At 38.7% G+C, this 20,214-nt stretch overlaps 1 protein-coding gene across 4 annotated transcripts in view; it reads right to left on the bottom strand.

Annotated features, from left to right (window-relative positions):
• The window catches only part of RBL2 (RB transcriptional corepressor like 2), a 62,156-nt gene that overhangs the window by 24,099 nt on the left and 17,843 nt on the right, over nucleotides 1-20,214 (bottom strand). For all 4 annotated transcript variants that reach the window (XM_016929834.4, XM_009430797.4, XM_016929836.4 and 1 more), the window contains exons 6-17: nucleotides 18,896-19,056; nucleotides 18,739-18,803; nucleotides 17,666-17,852; nucleotides 12,887-13,053; nucleotides 10,654-10,763; nucleotides 9,846-9,949; nucleotides 8,144-8,281; nucleotides 6,902-7,066; nucleotides 5,337-5,448; nucleotides 2,302-2,571; nucleotides 1,824-2,104; nucleotides 1,564-1,740 (exon numbers count right to left, since the gene is read on the bottom strand). In XM_016929834.4, coding sequence (XP_016785323.2) covers nucleotides 1,564-1,740; nucleotides 1,824-2,104; nucleotides 2,302-2,571; nucleotides 5,337-5,448; nucleotides 6,902-7,066; nucleotides 8,144-8,281; nucleotides 9,846-9,949; nucleotides 10,654-10,763; nucleotides 12,887-13,053; nucleotides 17,666-17,852; nucleotides 18,739-18,803; nucleotides 18,896-19,056 — 1,937 coding nt within the window. The remainder of the gene's footprint in view (nucleotides 1-1,563; nucleotides 1,741-1,823; nucleotides 2,105-2,301; nucleotides 2,572-5,336; nucleotides 5,449-6,901; nucleotides 7,067-8,143; nucleotides 8,282-9,845; nucleotides 9,950-10,653; nucleotides 10,764-12,886; nucleotides 13,054-17,665; nucleotides 17,853-18,738; nucleotides 18,804-18,895; nucleotides 19,057-20,214) is intronic.

Genomic DNA, 20,214 nt, shown 5'->3' with positions numbered 1-20,214 from the left:
AAAACCACAATGATATATCACCCAATACCCGCTAAGATGGCTATAATAAAAATAATAAGTTGGCAAGGATGTGGAGAAACTGGAACTCTTGTGCATTACTGGTAGCAATGTCAAATGGTGCAGCTTCTGTGGAAAACGGTACGGTGGTTCTTCAAAAAAGTTAAACATAGTATCACCATATGACCCTGCAGTTCCACTCCTAGGAATAAACTCAAAAGGACTGAAAATGGGCACTCAAACAGGTACATGATATACCTGTTCACAACAGTGCTATTCACTATAGCCAACAGTTGGAAACAGCCCAAATATCCATCAGTGTATGAGTGGAGAAAAAAATTGTGCCTATCCATACAATGGAATATCATTCAGTCATAAAAAGGAATGAAGTACTGATACATGCTGCAACATGGGTAAACCTGGAAAATATTATCCTAAGTAAAAGGAGCCATACACAAGAGGTCACATATTGTACCATTTCTACAAACGATTAAGAACAGATAAATCCATACAGCCAGAATGCCAACTGCTGGTTGCCAGGTGCTGTGGGAGGTAGAATGGGGAGAAACTATTTAATAGGAAAGGAGTTTTACTTTGCAGGTACGGAAATGTTCTGGAACTAGACAGAGGTGGTGAGTATACAACCATTTATTACACTTAGTACTGTAAATGTGCTAAATGCTCCTAAATTGTTCAATTTAAAATAGTTAATTTGGCTGGGCCCAGTGGCTCATGCCTGTAATCCCAGCACTTTGGGAGGCCGAGGTGGGCAGATCACCTGAGGTCAGGAGTTTGAGACCTGCCTGGCCAACATGGTCAAACCCCATCTCTACTAAAAATGCAAAAATTAGCCAGGCATGGTGGCACATGGCTGTAATCCCAGCTACTCGGGAGGCTACGACAGGAGAATCGTTTGAACCTGGGAGGCAGAGGTTGCAGTGAGCTGAGATGCACCACTGCACTCCAGCCTGGGTGACAAGAATGAAACAGTATCTCAAAAAAAAAAAAAAAAAGAAAAACCCAATTAATTTTATGTTATGTGAATTTCTCCTCAATAAGTTATCTAAACAAAGTAAGATAGTAAGTGTTAATGAGATAGTGGAGAAACTAAAATCTTTATTATACTGCTGTGTAAGTGTAAAATGGTACAGTACTTTGGAAAACAATCTGGCAATTCCCTAAATAGTTAAAACACAGTTAATGTATGACCCAGCAGCCCATTCCTAGGTATATACCTTAGAGAAATGAAAATATATGTCTATACAAAAACCCAAGCACAAATGCTAATAGAAGTATTATGCATATATGCCAAAAGTAGAAACAACTAAAATATAGATTAGCTAATAAATGGATAAAAATACTCTCATAGAACTATACAATGGAATATTATGTTCTAAAATTGTGGTGAGTATTGCACATATCTGTGAATATACTAAGACCCATTTAGTTGTGCATTTTAAATAGATGAATTATAGAGCATGTAAACTGTATCTCAAGACAGTGGTTAAAAAATGTTCTCAGTAATGAAGACCTATCTTTGCCTTTACAATTCCAAATGGTACTCACCTTTGCCATCACATAAATGGCACACATTAATAACTGGTCCAGATGTCTGTCCATCATAAGTTCAGGACACTGAATTATGGAGAATTCAAAGCAGGTCCAGATTTTTTTCCTCAGTTCATCTGAAATATCTAGTTTGGCACAGAGATCCCGAAGGCGGACAGCTGCTAAATGGTATACCTAGGAGATAAAAACATTTCAAACTTTGTTTAACACTTGTATTTCCCAAGCTCATGCTCTGATAAGGGTATGTGAAAAATTACCTTTCTAAAGAAAAGCGATAAAGAGCTGGTCTTCCTGGGTCTATTACTACTGCTGGTTACAGACTGGCCTTGCTTCTGCTGTTGGCCACCTGGGGAAATCTGTTGAATGGCCACTTGACCAGGGACTTGCAAAGTTGTTCCTGTCACCTGTTGAGAGCTCAGACTTCCAGCCAGGGCCTGAGCACTGAGGGGCTGGATGGAGCCTGTCACAGCTTGTGCCTGCCCCCCAACATTGACTTGGACAGGGAAGAATGTTATCCCTCCATTTTCATTGGCAATACCTAGTGACAGAGAAAAAAAGCATGAAGAAAATGTTGATAATAAGAGGTTCTCCGGGCAGAGGTTTACAATTTCTGCTCTCCCAAACCCTCTCTCCCCATCACTCCTCTGTCCCCTATATCACTCTAGCCAAACCTCGGGTAACTTTTCAATACATGCCACAGAGAAGGAACGCAATATCCAACTCTGCCTTCCTTACCTTGCACAGGAATGGTTACCGTTTGCCCATTGTTGGCTGTGACAGTGGCGGTTGCCATGGTGACCAAAGTCTGTCCAGGAACTGGTGTGACAGAAACAGTCTCCCCAGATACATTCTGCACAGGGACAGCATTGACTAGGGGCTGTGGGGGCATGCGCCCAGGTGTCCCTCCATCAGAGGGGCTATCATTCTCAACAAATAGCCGCCTTCTGGTAGTGCTGGCTGGTGGGGAGCTGTACCTATCGTATAATGTGGTTGGAGATGTTATGCCTAGGGTCAAAACAAATCAAACAAAGCATTTAACTCAAGGAGACTCAGATCTGACTTCCGTCCAAGCTGTTATGTTAAAAAATAACTACAGTGTTTGAAATACTTCATAATTCAAAAAGCAAACAAGAATTACAGAAGTCATATCTTACCTATATTCATTAGTGAATTTTCATTCGTGTTCAGTGAACACTACTGAGAGCAAAATTTTAAAACGGAATTTTTTGTCTTGCAGTGTTCCTTTCTCCACTCCCCCTTTCCCAAATCAGACCTGACTCTGTCTTCCACTACTAAAGAACCTTCATGATTTAGGGGCAATTTAAGGAATTACCCTATTTTTCTATATTATATTTTTCTATAATATTTTCTATCATATCCATTTTCTACCTACCACTCATGTAAGATGTGATTTTACTACAGAGCCACTACTTGATAAGGGGACATGATTGGTAGTATGTCATCTAGGAGCATTCCGCCACCAGCTTTATCAATTTTGATCTCTTTTTCCACATATAAAAAATTATTAAAACTCAATAATGTTCTTAAGCAAGGTGGACATGCATGATTTGGATTCAGTTAAGCATAATTTATTTTTTAAAACAGTTTATATACCATAAATTTCATCTACTTAAATTATACAATTCAATGGTTTGGGGCAAATTGTTACTATTTTTTTTATTTTTTGAGACAGAGTCTTACTCTATCACCCAGGCTGGAGTGCAGTAGCCTGATCTCGGCTCACTACAACTTCTGCCTCCTGGATTTAAGTGATTCTTGTGCCTCAGCCTCCCAAGTAACTGGGATTAGAGGCATATGCCACAAGGCATGGCTAATTTTTGTATTTTTAGTAGAGATGAGGTCTCACCATGTTGGCCAGGCTGGTCTCGAACTCCTGACCTCAGGTGATCCACCCGCCTTGGCCTCCCAAAATGCTGGTATTACAGGCTAGTTTTTTTAAATTGTGGTTTTATATATATATAATATAAAATTTACCATTCAACCATTTTTAAGTGTATGATTCAGTTGTACACAACCCATCATGGCTTAGTCTATTTTTAAGTATTCACACCAATGTCTGAATTTTTGAGAAGCATTTCTTCCTTCTTCTGTGTCCACTTCTAAGAGCTGTGCATCAGAGTGTTTTTAAAATTTAAAATATACATAGGAAGTTTGTAAGAAGTACTGATAGGAGTAAATCCTAACAAACTGTGGCTTAACATTTCTATTTCCAGATGATACAAAAGTAAATAAACTTACTAGATTTGTATTTGGTACAAAGCCGCAGAATCAGAAAGAATAGATTATGATCATTTTTTCTTACAAAATATCAAGAGATCTCAGGAAAACTGAGAAGTGATAAGTACAAAGAAAATGAAGTTTAAAGTCAAGTCTTCCTAATCTGTAGATTAGGGAAGAGAAAATTCTACAGAAATAGACTAAGAAAGACCAGCTGTAGATCTTTCAAAAATGAGGACTTTTCATAAGGATCATCCATGTTAATTAAGTATACACTTAGAGTGATTTTTTTTGGGGGGGTGGGGGTAGAGATGGTATCTTGCTATGTTGCCCAGGATGGTCTTGAACTCCGGGGCTCAAGTGATCCTCCCCACTAGGTCTCCCACAGTGCTGGGATTACAGGCATGAGCCACCATGCCCAGCCTAGAGTGATTCCTGACTTTAAAACTGGTATTCCTTCTATAGCCAGTTCTTATCAATTACATTATAAAACTGATCTAGAAATAAGAATGTTCTTTTAATTGGATCCAAGGATTTAGAACTCTCTGGATTTACTGAATTGCTCTTTAAAAAAGTAGTTCTATCTCACATATGTAAACTAAAACCTTTCACCTTGCAGATCTTCTAAGCAGCTGCCTAAAAAATATAAACCAGATGGATAGCAAAACTGCCCTTTTCTGTATTTCTTGGGCCAGCACTAATGTCACATTAACTAGGGTAGCACAGCTCAACAAAGTGGAACATACTCAGTTGTCTTAACTCACTGTCTTGTCTATACCTAACTGGATCATGCAGCTCTATCTTTAAGAAGGCTTTTCTATTTCTGATTTTAAAAGTAATACGTATTTGCCTTAAAAATTTTACAGAAATCACCAGGAATTCTATCACCCAACAATGATCTTAACAGTTTGGTTTTTCCATTTCCACTATTTTGTATGCTCATAAATAAACATACACTTTAAAAATAGGGATCATATTAAATATACAGCAGTCAGCCGGGCACGGTGCCTCATGCCTGTAATTCCAGCACTTTGGGAGAACGAGGTAGGCGGATCACTTGAGGTCAGGAGTTCAAGGCCAGCCTGGCCAATATGGCAAAACCCCTTCTCTACTAAAAATACAAAAATTAGCTAGGCGTGGTGGTGCATGCCTGTAGTCTCAGCTACTCAGGAGGCTGAGGCATGAGAATCGCTTGAACCCAGCAGGCAGAGGTTGCAGTGAGCTGAGATTGGGCCACTGCACTCCAGCTTGAGTGACAGAGCAAGACTCTGTCTCAAATAAATAAATAAATAAATAAATAAATAAATAAATAAATAAAGCAGTCTATCCTTTTTAAAAGATACCTGTTATATCATGCATTTTCCTGTGTTCTTAGTCTTTAAAGGCCCTTCTTTTAAGTGATCCATGTGGCACAAAAATGCATGGAATATTTTCTTCTATGTACACCCTATTAACTTCACTTGTAGGGTTAGATGAAATTTAAATTTCCAGATAGTAAGCCCCAAAATATTCTCCTAGTATTTTAAACTTACTCCTTCCAAGTCCTCCAGTATCAGCACGAACTTCAGTCACCCTTCTGGGAGTCAAAGGGGAGCCAGCAATGCAAATTTCATCTGCCCTTTCCAGGTTCTGAGGTGGCATGACCTATGAAGAATTGGTTACACAGAATGCCAGTATCCAAAAAAGCACTTTAATTAGAAATACAATAGTAATCTAAGGCAGAAAAAGTATCTTAACAATTATTCCATCTAAATAAAATCAGCTGTCTTTCCCATTTTAATAATAAAGTTAAAAAAAAAAAAACTTTGGCAGTCAAAAAATTCAAAACCTTATAATTGGATACTAAATATGAGTCAAACTTCATTACTGGTTTGGAGAGTTTGAATATCAACCACTCTAAAGCAGGAGTCCCCAACCCCTGGGCCATGGACCCTGTTAGGAACTGGGCAACATAGCAGGAGGTGAGCAGCAGGCAAGTGAGCACGCGAGCAAAGCTTCATCTGTATTTACAGCTGCTCCCCATCGCTCACATTGCCGCCTGTGCTGGCCTCCTGTCAGATTAGTGGTGGCATTAGATTCTCACAGGAGTGTGAACCCTATTGTGAACTGCACACATAAGGGATCTAGGTTGCTCCTTATGAGAATCTAATGCCTGCTGATCTGTCACTGTCTCCCACCGCCCCCAGATGGGACCATCTAGTTGCAGGAAAACAAGCTCAGGGCTCCCACTGACTCTACATTTTGGTGAGTTGTATAATTATTTCATTATATATTACCATGTAATAATAATAGAAATAAAGTGTGCAATAAATGTAAGGCAGTTGAATCATCCCAAAATCTCCCCAACCCCCAACCCTGTCCATGGAAAAATTGTCTTCCATGAAACTGGTCCTTGGTGCCAAAAAGGTTGGACCACTGCTCTATGGGAAAGAAACTTGGTAAGGAAATCAAGAAAGAACACTGAATTTTTACTCTGTCACCAAAATCTTAGGACAACCACAAATTATCTGACTAGTTTCCTCTTTGACATGGGGTGAAGTGTGACAGGTCACCTACCTTACTTAAGGGTGTATGTCTGCTGCCTAAACCCTGAAGGCTAGGCAGTGAGCCAAGGCCATGGTGCCCAGCCATGGAACAGGTGTCCCTGAGAACCCCAACATCCCAGAGAAGATCTGAGAAACTACCAAGGAAAACAGTCCCATCGTGCACACACATAGTAGGCAAAGAGCCAGAAAATTAGCTTAAAAGCAGCTTAGCGATGGGAGGTAGCGAGGATCTCTAGAGCTGTCCTGCTGCTACCTAGGAGTACCCTGTATATAAGTCTTTTATTTTTCCCCACCACCTCTGCCTCCTCCATATGTAAGTCTTAATAAACGTTATCTACTTGCCAAGCTGGACTTGTCTGAGTCATTCTTTGGTCTCTTGGCACCTTCCCAATTTGTGGGTAGAGAGGGACATTACAGTCCAAGATTTTTCTCATAACAAGGTGTAATTATAACATATTAAACCTAATTGCCACCCTCCCATCCCCAAAAGGATTATTAATAGATTAGATATTGATGTATTTTTCTCATAAAAAGATGTTATTTTCACAAACCTCTTCACATGTAGGAACTCTGTTTTCATTGTCTCTAATTTTTTCCCAGAGTGGAGACTCTGGTTTCCATGCCAAATGATCTAAGATCTGTTCTTCAATCTGATTAAGGTGTTTTACCACCTCTCTACAAAGGCCATCTTCTGCTCTAATGAATACTTCTATCACCTGAAATAAAAAATGTCTTGGTTCACTGAATAATTATTAAATATTTTTAAATATTTAGACAAGAAATTAGTCAAAATTACAAGTTGAAGTATTATTTTGAAACAGCCGCTCTTCCTTTTACTGTCTTTGTAAATAATTATAGTTCAAACTATGAATTATATAAAATGGTTTACATTGTGATGTATTTCAAAATTTTTTAATGAAAATGCATGTTTTGTACATTGAGGTTGAAAAACATTACTCTTAAAATTTCATATAAAAATCTCTAAACATTTAATCTATGCCACTATAAAAATTAGTTTTGACTATCTTATGAGAGTTAAGATAAACTCATATGCTAAGTCAGTATCAAGAAATAGCTACCAGCCTGTAATCCCAGCACTCTGGGAGGCCGAGGTGGGCAGATCACGAGGTCAGGAGATCGAGACCATCCTGGCTAACACGGTGAAACCCCGTCTCTACTAAAAATACAAAAAATTAGCCGGGTGTGGTGGTGGCCGCCTGTAGTCCCAGCTACTCGGCAGGCTGAGGCAGGAGAATGGCGTGAACCCGGAAGGTGGAGCTTGCCGTGAGCTGAGATGGCGCCACTGCACTCCAGCCTGGGCGACAGAGCAAGACTCCATCTCAAAAAAAAAAAAAAAGAAATAGCTACCAAATCAATGCTTTAACTCTATGCCTCTCTGTAACACATGAAAGAGAACTTTTAATTTTTTTTCTGACATTTTCAATGGTATTTAATTTTCATAAAATAAAAAAAGGCTGCTATACAAGATTAGCTAGTGACATGTGTGCTACTTTTTTTAAGCCTTCTCAGCTCATAAAAATCACAGTATTCTAAAAACTTTTATTAGATAGAGAGGAATCAAAGCTTTTACCCAAAATAGATCTTTCAAACAATATTAAAAGAATTTACATAGGTCTTAAGATTCTATTTCTTTTCTACTCCACAAATAGAGATTAACTATGTAAATAAAAACAGAATAAATGTTCTTAGATGTTAACTTGAACTAAATGACTAACAACAGGAAGTTGGTCTCATCTACAATATCCCCATTAGTATCATATTTTTAAAAATACCTTATAAAAATGATAAAGAGGCACATCAAATATTTCAGTAATAAATGGAAAATTCCCAGGAGGCTTATAAGAAAAAGTGACGACCTCAAGGCAGCAGGCCAAGAGAGATCTGTGGAATGCATCTTGTTCCAGAATACCCTATAAAATAAAGTTATTAGCATTAGAAACATTTACTTAGTCTAAAAAGTCATTTCATACCCAGTGAACTTAAGTGAAAATACCAAAGAAAGTCTCATTTTCTGAGTGAGTGCAAAGTGTGTCCTTATTTTCTTACAAAACCTTTCTTAATTATATAAATAAAGCCCATTTTTTAGTAGAGGAAATATATAAAAGGAATGTATGAGAATTTTAAAACCTTACCTATTATAAAATGTATCTTAAAAGAGATTACATCTCTAACCAAAATACACACACACACTGATGCTTAGAAGAACAATGACAGGGAAAGATGTTTCAAAACAGTATTTACAGTAAGTGCTATAAAAAACTGAAAGGGGGACCGGGCGCAGTGGCTCACGCCTGTAATCCCAGCACTTTGGGAGGCCAAGGTGGGCAGATCACCTGACGTCAGGAGTTTGAGACCAGCCTGACCAACATGGTGAAACCCCATCTCTACTAAAAATAGAAAATTAGCCAGGTGTGGTGGCACACACCTGTAGTCCCAGCTACTCAGAGGCTGAGGCAGGAGAAGCAATTGAACCCAGGAGGTAGAGGTTGCAGTGAGCCGACGTTGCACCACTGCACTCCAGCCTGAGCAACAAGAGCGAAACTCTGGCTCAAAAAAAAAAAAAAAAAAGGAAAAAAAAATATTGAAAGGGGCCAGGCAGGTGGCTCATACCTGTAATTCCAGCACTTTGGAAGGCCGAAGCAGGCAGATCACCTGAGGTCCAGAGTTTGAGACCAGCCCAGGCAACACTGTTCAAGAATCACTTGAATCTGGGAGGCAGAGGTTGCAGTGAGCCGAGATTGCACCACTGCACTCTAGCCTGGGCAAGAGAGTGAGACTCTGTCTCAACAACAAACCCAAAAAAACAGAAAGGCAGGCAGGCAGGTGACTGGCTAGATGACCATGTACCAAAAGTGAATATGTTTATCATAGGATGACATTAATCATAGATGATTTTTATTTTGTTCTTTTTGCTTATAATTTTCCAACATTGTCAATAATTATTATTTTTTAATTAAAAGCTACTGAAGCACCAAAGGCACAGGCAACAGGCCAGGCGCGGTGGCTCACGCCTGTAATCCTAGCACTTTGGGAGGCCAAGGCATGCGGACCACCTGACATCTGGAGTTCAAGACCAGCCTGGCCAACATGACAAAACCCCATCTCTACAAAAAATACAAAAATGAGCTGGGCATGGTGGCGCATGCCTATAATCCCAGCTATTTGGGAGACTGAGGCAGGAGAATTGCTTGAACCCAGGAGGCGGAGGTTGCATTGAGCCGAGATCGTGCCACTACACTCCAGCCTTGGTGACAGCGCGAGACTCCATCTCAAATAGGTAAATACATACATACATACATACATAAAACAAAAGCACAGGCAACTAGTGAAAAACTATATTGGATTTCATCAAAATTAAAAACTTTTGTCTATGAAAGGAGACTATATATAAAGTAAAAAAAACAACCCACAGAATAGGGCAGGAAGGAAATTATGTTTCATTGCGCTGATCAATACATTGGTTATTTTACTCACAGATAAATCCATGTCTCCTAGTCTTTTTTGTTCCTGCTCAATAACAGATTCTAATACTTTATAGTAAAGCATCTCCGCAAAACGAAAATGTTTGCTGGCAATTTCTGTAGAAATAATAAAAAAAAAAAAACCCCACAAAAATGGCACACAAAGAAAATAAAGGCCCATTCCTCCTCCTTTACTCACAAAATAAAATTCAAAACCAACCCAATACTTTAGATATGCACACTTCTTATGATTGGTGTTTTAATTATCCCTAAGATACCTTAATTTTCTTCATGGTAACAGTCACAATTTTTCTAAAATTATTAAATGAAATTTGCACATAAGGAACTGTAATATCATTTAAGACTAACACCCTTTTTTTTCCTCTATGTTTGAACAAAACAGACCAATGCTAAGAGGTATGTAATTGGCTTACTAGTCCACACCTACTTAGTTCCAATTCCTGACAGCAAACAATTCCTAGGCCAGGTTTGGGCCCATAACAGTGATATCTCCTGTCCTTATTCTCAATATGTTGAAGAATCACTACACTTCTATTTAATTTCCAGTTTACAAAAAAAACCTAAAGATTTGCAGATAAAAAAGCATCAGAAGTCCAATATAATAAAGATACCACTCTAAAATTTCTATCTTACTGAGAAGGGCTCAGAAATCAGTTGGTTGACCAGAAAAATTGGACAGCCATATCCTAGCCTTCAGTTTAAAGTCATAAATCTTTTCCTCATCTTTCTTAGTTAGTAAGAAATGACTCCATTTAGTTAAACTTCAAACATAAAAGCAGAATAACAATATTAAACCTTACCTTTAGCACAATTACTGAAATCCTCGTCTGGCTGGAAATGCTGAGAATATATTTCAAACATTTCTTTCAATCTGTTAGCAATAGCCTGGGTTGGATCTCTGGAACATGTCCTAAAAAAGGTAATGAGAAATAACATAATTTAAAGGTCTTGTCAAGTCACAAGGGGATAAAATGTTTCTATAATTTCACTAACATGTAAATATAAAACACTCTGAACAGAAACTATACACTTCCCAAATTAATCCAAGAGATCCCATACTTCCTTTTCAAAGGTGGTGGTATTACCAGTTTGAATGAAAAAAAAAAAATTTTTTCTTGTGGGAGCTACACCTTTTATTTTATATATATATATTTTTTTGAGACAGAGTCTCGCTCTTTCACCCAGGATGGAATGCAGTGATGCAATCTTGGCTCACTGCAACCTCCACCTCCCAGATTCAAGCGATTCTCCTGCCTCAGCCTCCGAGTAGCTGGAACTGCAGGCACCTGCCACCACGCCCAGCTAATTTTTGTATTTTCAGTAGAGATGGGGTTTCACCATGTTGGCCAGGCTGGTCTCGAACTCCTGGCCTCAAGTGATCCACTCGCCTCAGGCTCCCAAAGCGTTAGGATTACAGGAATGAGCCACTTCACCCGGCCGGGGCTACACCTTTCAGTGCAGGAAGTTTAGCAACCTTGGCCTGGGCCCATTCGATATCTATGACTGTCCCCCACCTGTCCTACACATCCCCAGTCACTGATGATCCCAAACTTGCCCTTAACTATTTCCCTAGAGGACAGTAAAACTCCCATTAAGAACACCTGGAAGAAAATAGAATGAAGGGGTGTAAAACCCATACTACAGACTCACATAAACTGTTCCTGGCATTCTACATTTTTTTCCCGCCAATGAGGTTTACTTCAGTCTTTTTATTATTAGAAAGCAATATATGTTCAATGCAGAAGCATTATACAAATTATCACCATGTAAGCTTTTTGTAACCACTGTTTTTATCTTGATCACAAATATATATATAATTATATACATATTCTTTGTGAAAATGAAGCAAGTTTAAAAAATTATAAAGAGAATAAAAATCAATTACAGTCCTGCTAGAGATAACTACTGAATACATATACAAGCAGAATTTTTCTGGGAACACACACACACATACCTTTCAACAAAAATAGCACCCTTTATTTTACCTAGTATTTACTGGTAATATTTATTTAACCCCACTAATGGTACCTAAGATTTAAAATGCTGTTATGCCTAGTTAGAAACTGTAAAGCGATCTGGAAGATACAGAGATTAAGATGGCTTCTGAAATGTATTTACGAAATGCTTCTAAATTCAAGGCAAACAAGGTGCATCTGAAAAACATGACTCAGGAAGAGGCCACAGAGATATAACTTGTTGAGTATAAATCACAATCAAGTTTATGAATAAAGCAGACTTCACTAAAATGTAAAGGAAAAGTAGTTGGCATTTAAGAAGCCTGGTTATGAGTGGGAAATTACTTATGTGTACATATAGGGTCTTCTTGATATACCACCATCAGAAATAAAATGGGGTCCTTTTGGTTCTACGTTATCATATCATAAGGTTTTAGGACTGAGAGAGACCTTGGAGGTAACTTTTCAAATCAACTTGCCAAAGGTTATGCATAAGATGATGAGATTCAGCCTACTGGGCTTTTAATTAAAACTCAATGATATTCCTACCAGTCTCAGGGAGATCAAAGGAACTAAATGCAGTGAACTTCCTTTCCAGGATAAGGATGTTTTATAGAGCTTACAAAAGTTACAGTGGTTTTTGTCCTGCTTTATGAACATGTGGAACTCTATTAACCTTTTCAAATCTGAGTCACCCTTCAGAACTTACCTCAGGTTCAACCCTCTTCATAAAGTCCTTTGACAATTCCCATCATCACTGAGCTTCCCCCCCGCCCCCACCTCACCACTCCCTGAAATCTTGAAAGAACAGTTCGCAATAAGACACTTTTGTGCTTTACTCTACACTGTCTGATGTTATTAGTTACTGTGTCTTGTATTATATTAAAGAAATCTAAGGAAAGAAGATCTTCCACTTATACATCTTATTGCTAGGTCCTCTATAGACTCACAACAGGACTGAGTATACAATTGATAAAAAATTATTCATGGGTGAATTAAGGCATTAATAATGAAAGAATAGGAAACTGGAAAATGGTCAATAACCAAATCTTAGAAAGCAGACAGGGCTCAAACTAACCTGAGAATCTGTTCCAGTTTCTCACTTGGTGCATTCCTGAGGCCTGTCAGCATGGTGTGAAGACGACTCAAGCTATGCGTAGCTGTAGAAACTGGAGTCACACAAGGGCTATTCTCCTTAATGTACCTAACACCAGTTAGTGGTGTGGAGATTCTAAGTGCTTTGGACTAAAGAAAAAAAAATTACATAGAATTAATAAAAATTTTTAAAAGAACATTATTTTAGGCCAGAAAGACTTTAATTCACTTCACAAATGGGACTTCAAGCCAGTAAGACTTTATCTTTACAATATCAATAAATTTTAGTGACTCAAATGTCACCATTCTTGGAATTTAAACATAACAGCATTAAGAGCCGCCAATATCCATGTGAAGACGAAGGTGTGAAAGAATAATTTGTATTTTAGCTAACTAAAAGTTTGTCTCTTAAAAGTTAAAACTCTAAAATAAGGTACAGCTCCCTACATTCCCTCTTGTAAAACTTATGCTCGGAGGCAAAGATAAGCATTCTGCTCACCTGAAAAAATTAAGACTATTATTCTCAGCTCTGAGAAACAGAATTTCACAATTCCCGTCTACTGCTATTTTTGCAGACACTCAAAGATAAAAGAAAATTGTGATTAAATTTGGTTCCAAAAAAATCCATGATTTAACAAAAGCCTACTGATATGGTTTGGCTATGTCTGCATCGAAGCCTCAACTTGAATTGTATTTCCCAGAATTCCCATGTGCTGTGTGAGGCACCCAGTGGGAGGTAATTGAATTATGGAGGCCAGTCTTTCCCGTTCTATTCTTGTGATAGTGAATATGTCTTGCGAGATCTGACGGCCTTATCAGGGGTTTCCACTTTTGCTTCTTCCTCATTTTTCTCTTGCCACCGCCACGTAAGAAGTGCCTTTCGCCTCACACCATGATTCTGAGGACTCCCCAGTCATGTGGAACTGTAAGTCCAATTAAACCTCTTTTTGTTCCCAGTTTTGGGTATGTCTTTATCAGCAGCGTTAAAATGAATTAATACACCCACCATCCAAATATTCAAATTTGCTTCAGAGACAGATAATAAATTGAACATTCCCTAAAAAGGCAACTTGATGCAGAACAGCCTTCATTGGTCTTCCTGCCCCTCCTCTACCTTTGGTTACCAGAATCTATCACAGGTTTTCCCCCTAAGGTAGACAGGTCTTCAGAGAAATAAGTTAAAGTCAACATTCTTGACAATAAATATGGAGAAGATGTGACTTGGTGTCAAAGGAGCCAGTAAAACATCTTTCTGATTTTTCAAATAAACTCTGAAAGATTAAGATAGCTTAACTATGTCTTTTAATATTCAAGATAAACCAAATTTCCCTGTGTATTAAATGTACTTATTCTAATTTTTTAAAAAACCTAGCAAAACTTTCACCTGGCAACAGAGCCAACTATTCAAGTTTCATAAGATACAGAAAAGCACAGAAATTTACTGTATACAGAAACAAACCTACATGTTTTCTCTATGTCTTAAAGTGTAATACAACTAAGACTTTCACTTTGTTTCAAAGAAATTCATTCTATAATTAAGTCAATAAAATGATTTGGGTAGATTATTGCATTCAAAAGGCTGCTCCCTGCCTTACAAGGTTTCTTACAGCCAACTACTTCACTGTGCATGAACCGATGCCTACATTGGGAGGCACTGGGAGGGAAAAACACCTTGTACACAAACAGGAGAATCAACAGCAGCCAGCAGCATATAACCACATCACCCACAGGCAGCAGTAGTTTCACAGAGGAAACTAGGTGTGACAACCACAAACAGCTTCCTGCCAGAGTCCTCAAGGTCAACATGGTGCTTCTTGGTAGCACTGTGCTTAGCTTAAAGCTTCCTGTTCATTCTGATCAAGAGGAATCTTTAACTTGGGTGCAAATATTAAGTCGGTATCTTAAAAATATTAGGATGTTCCATCTCCAAATGAAGACTTACAAAATTTGGAGTGACCCTGAGCTTTGTCCTTAGTCCTCTTGTATTCTCTCTCAATTCATACCTCTAAGTAATCCCTCCTCATTTTATAGCTTTAAAAGCCATCTACGGCTGGGCATGGTGGCTCACGCCTATAATCCCAGCACTTCAGGAAGCCGAGGCAGGAAGATCATGAGGTCAGGAGTTCAAGACCAGACTAGCCAAGATGGTGAAATGCCGTTTCTACTAAAAATACAAAAAATTAGCTGGGCATGGTGGCAGGCACCTGTAATCCCAGCTACTCAGGAGGCTGAGGCAGGAGAATCGCTTGAACCCAGGTGGCAGAGGTCACAGTGAGCCGAGATTGCACCACTGCACTCCAGCCTGGGTGACAGAGCGAGACTCCATCTCAAAAAAAAAAAAAAAAAAAAAAAAAAGCTATCTGTACCCTGATGACCCCAGGACATATATACACAACCCCTAACCTCTACTGTGAACTGTGAACTCCGGTCTTGTATACCTCAACTGTCTATTCAACTTCTCTACTAGGATGCTTAAAAGACATCTCTAACTTAACATGCTAATAACCCTAACTCTTGATTCCCCTTCCCCCAGACTTGCTCTTCCTTCTTAATAAATTTCAGTAGTAAATGTTCCCCGAATGTCTACTATGTGCCAAGCGCTGCATACAACACTGGTCACAGCCTTGGTGAAGCTTATATTCTAATGCAAGGAGACAGGTAATAATTCTTTCTACCTACCTCCCTACTTACTGTCAGACAGTGATAAATATGAAGAGAAACACTAGCAAGCAGAGTCAGGGAGAAAGGAAGTCCTGAGGGTTGGGGAGGATGTTGTGGTTATTATTGACATAGCAGTTGGGTTATCAGAGACCAGAATGAAGTGAGAAGGAAGCCACATGAATCTCTTGAAGCAATATGGTTTAGGCAGAGGGAATTGCAAAGGCAAAGGCTTTGTGTTGCAGGCATGCTTGGCATATCTGAAGAACAAAAAAGGAGGTTAATGTGGCATAAGTGGGTGAGGAGGGAGGAAAGTAGATGAATTCAGAGAGAGCCAGGGCCAGATAACTTACAACATTACAGGCACTTGTCAGGATTTTAGCTTTTATATCATTCACCCAACTGGAGACATCACTGTTCTCTTTTTCTCATACCCTAGATACAAACCCTCGGTAAATCCTGTGGGTGCCATCTCCAAAATATGGCCCAGCTACAAACCATTCTCTGAAGCAAGCCACCACAAACTATTGCCAGAATCATTCCAATAGCTTCTTAACTCCCTACTTCCACCCTTGCCTCTAATCCCACTTTCCCAGAAGACCTTTAAAAATGTAAATCAGTCACTCCTCTTAATAACCCTCTTAATGGCTTTCACCTCAATCAGAGCAGAAGCAAAAGTCCTTACGATGGCTTCCAAAGCCTACACGGTCTGTCTGGCTCTCTTGTTCCCTCTTCCCTGCATTTCTTTTTCTTCTTCTTTTTTCCTTTTTTTTTAAAGACAGGCTCTTGCTCTGTCACCCAGGCTGGAGTGCAGTGACGCAATCACGGCTCACTGCAGCCTGGAACTCCTGGGCTCAACGAATCCTCCTGACTCAGCCTCGCAAGTAGCTGGGCCCACAGGTGGACACAACCATGGCCAGCTTATTTTTTGTATTAATATTTTATGTAGAGATGGGGTCTCACTTTGTTGCCCAGACTAGTCTTGAACTCCTGGGCTCAAGCAATCTTCTGCCTCAGTCTCCCAATGTGCTAGGATTACAAGCATGAGCCATCACACCTGGCCTCCCGTCACTTCTTACCACTTTTTCCCTCGCTCTATTCCTACCACACTAGCATTCTCACTGTTCCTCCAAAAAGCTAATCCTGTTCCAACCTCACGGCTTTGCATTTGTTATGCTCTCAGCTTCAAATACATTTACCCAGCTATTCATATGGCTTGCTTCCTCACTTACTTCTGGTGTGTGACACCGTTCCCAACCACCTTACCTACCACAGCCCACCCATCCCATTCTCCCCTCCCCTCAATATTTTGTATTACTACTCTATTTTCTTCATCTATCATCACCCAACATACTATATATTTACTTGTTTATCTCCTGTCCATCTCCCCACACTGGAATATAAGCTTCTTTAGAACAGGGTTCTCGTGGTTATTTTGTTCACTGCTTTATCTCCAGTGTCCAGGACACAACCTGACATATAAAATGCTTTAGGAATATCTGTTGAATGAATAAGCAGACCAGTCTCAACTCTGAAGCAGCTCACTTCCAGGTGAACTGGCCCTTGGATTACCCAGTGTTTCCCTGGTGGCACTTGCCAGAAGTTTGGTGTTTTCTGTTCCACCACATAGCAGAAGGGAAACTCTTGGCCTGCATCACTCTAAGTGTCTGTTTGAAATAATACCACGTGGTCCTGAAATTCAGTTTAAAAGAATTTTCTTAAAGACTGTAGATGCTCATTTTCTCCAGTCTCTTAAATGAAGGCCCCAGTCAGGTCAATTATCACTTTCTAAATGCCTACACTATGTTCACTACATATAAGACCATATATTACTGGCCCATCTTTTTAAAACCAACAATTATCAGCATGACACATTTGTTTAAATTTATATTAATTTTTCTCAGACCTCACTAAAATGAATGAAAGTTGATATTAACAAAGCAAATATCATAGAGATACCTTTTTCAATTAACAGAAGTATGATGAGAATTTTCTCCTTCATAATGTAGGCAAGTAAAACACAAACATGAAATTACCAAAATAAAAAAGAACCCCTGGCTTACCTGCTCCTGTATTTCTACTCTTCTGGCATGGCTAAACTCACCTTGTCAAAATGCTGCTGTAAGATGTTTTTCATCTGCACCCTTTCAGCAGTCTCTGTTCCTGAACCAGCGTTCAGACACCTTGAGAGAGTCCCAATTTCCTCCTCAGCATCCTCTCCAAGAAATATCCGCTCATCTAAATTCCCAACAGATAAAACATACTCCTCATAGGCCTTATTGATGGCTTTACTATAGGAAAAACAAATACAGACAAAATGTACTCTCTCACAGAACTGCCATTTCAATTAATTATTTCATTTTTTTATTTACTAAAAGTTCTAATAATTTTTTGAAAGTTAAACTTTGGTAGGGTAACTTGTAGTTATAAGAACTGGATAGTATAGCTGGGTGCAGTAGCTCCCGTCTGTAATCCCAGCACTTTGGGAGGCTGAGGCAGGTGGATCACGATGTCAGGAGTTTGAGACCAGCCTGGCCAATATGGTGAAACCCTGTCTCTACTAAAAATACAAAAATTAGCTGGGCATGGTGGCACGTGCCTGTATTCACAGCTATTCAGGAGGCTGAGGCAGAAGAATCGCTTGAACCCGGGAGGCAGAGGTTGCAGTGAGCCGAGATCATGCCACTGCATTCCAGCCTGGGCGACACAGCGAGACTCCATCTCAAAAAACAAAACAAAACAAAAACTGGATAGTATCACATGTAATCCTGCTATCCCCAAGCTCATCCATCACACAGTACAAGTATTTTGCTGACAGTGTTTCAGCTGCTGGTAGGTGCAGCTTCCGGTGAAAAGCTTAACTATCTGTCTAGCTGCTCTAGGCACCTCTGAAGACTTCCACACTTACCCATCATCAATTTTCACCCATATAGTTCCAAAAGAATTTATTTCAAAATTTATAATCCAGAAGCTTAAAGAAACTTCAAAAACAGCCATACAATTTTGAACACATTTAAAAAGTGTGCTTATATTTAGGTGACAGAATTTTTGCTTCCCTGTATTCTCTCACAAAACATATTCTCAGTTTTCAGAGTACAAACAATAAAAACACTAACTTCTGAAGTTTCCTAAGTATACAATTTAAAATATTAAAACATTTTATACAGAAGTACTCACAAACTCTCTCCAAAGTTCCCAGGTTCTAGAAACCCAGTGAGATTTTCTTCTTTTCCCTTAAGGAGCTATGATGAAACAAGAGATCCTTAAGTCGTCATGTTAAATCAAGTTTTTCTCCAGAAAACATTTTCACGTTATTTCTTTGCTACTTACAAACCTTTTTTTCATAAAGTTTCCTAATATAGGGTTTCCAGAAATGTTCCTTTATCCCCTTTGCTTCCAAAACTAGGCCATCATGTAAGGAACACAGTTTCTCAATGATACAAGGGGGGTCAGAGGAAGGTTTAGAATCTTTAGCATGAAAATCTTCAGATAGGCCTATGGTGTATAGAATCACAAAACAGAGATATCAGCACACAATAAGCCAATTTGTAATAAACTAAAATGTAAAACATAGAGTATAATCAGTATACCACTTAGCATACAAATGTATAGGAAACAGTATATATGGGCCTATTTTAACGCTAAGAATTTGTCAAAAAATGGCAAATAGAAGTAAAGTGTATCATTACTCGAAAGATTTCAGTTATTCAATTATTTATGTAGAGATGGTTAAGGGAAACTTAAAACTTAAATTTTAGGATATCAAATTTTAGGATACTAAGATCTAAAAACCACAAAATACAACTTTGCAAGTAAGTCTACTTTTAAACAAAAAACACCACTTTAAAAAAATTACACTGTTCAGAGATTATATACTTTAATTTGAATGTATTAGATGTATTTCATACTAGTTTACAATTTATTCTTGCCCTAGACTCAGCACAAAAGAAAAAAAATCAAATAAAAATAAAAGAGGTAAAGGTCGGGCATAGTGGCTCCATTCCTATAATCCACTTTGGGAGGCCAAGGTGGGTACATCGCTTGAGTCCAGGAGTTTGAGACCAGCCCAGGAAACATGGCGAAACCTCATCTATACTGAAAAATACAAAAAATTAGCTGGGTGTGGTGGTGTATGTCTGTAGTCCCAGCTACCTGGGAGGCTGAGATGAGAGGATCATCTAAGCCCAGGAGATTGAGGCTGCAGTGAATTGTGATTGCACCACTGCATCCCAGCCTGGGTGACAGAGTGAGACCCTGTCTCAAAAAAAAAAATTCTTTTTAATTTAAAACAAAAAAAAGATAAAAGTGAAAGGAAGCAGCTTTTTGGGAATATACAAGGGAGTTATGATAGAAATGAGAGAAAGAACAGAAAAGAATATGAGGAACATTAAATTTACCATACCAGGAGCAACTGAACTCCACTAATTTTAAAAATCTACCTTGATTAGACAAGCTGAAATTTTAACTGAAATTACCTCAGAACTGAGAATCACCCAGAATCCTATTACAATATTACTCAAATAGCAGCAGCAATATTTATTTTAACTCTATACATACTTTTTAATATTTGCTTTGTAAATCATAATTTGGGCTTGTAACTGTTTATCATTCATAGAAATTATATAACTAAGTTCTATTAAATGCAATGCCAAA

Source organism: Pan troglodytes, chromosome 18 (assembly GCF_028858775.2).
Source record: "Pan troglodytes isolate AG18354 chromosome 18, NHGRI_mPanTro3-v2.0_pri, whole genome shotgun sequence".
Taxonomy (NCBI): domain Eukaryota; kingdom Metazoa; phylum Chordata; class Mammalia; order Primates; family Hominidae; genus Pan; species Pan troglodytes.
Note: the sequence above shows the minus strand (reverse complement) of the source record. Positions and strands in the feature narration are given on the sequence as shown.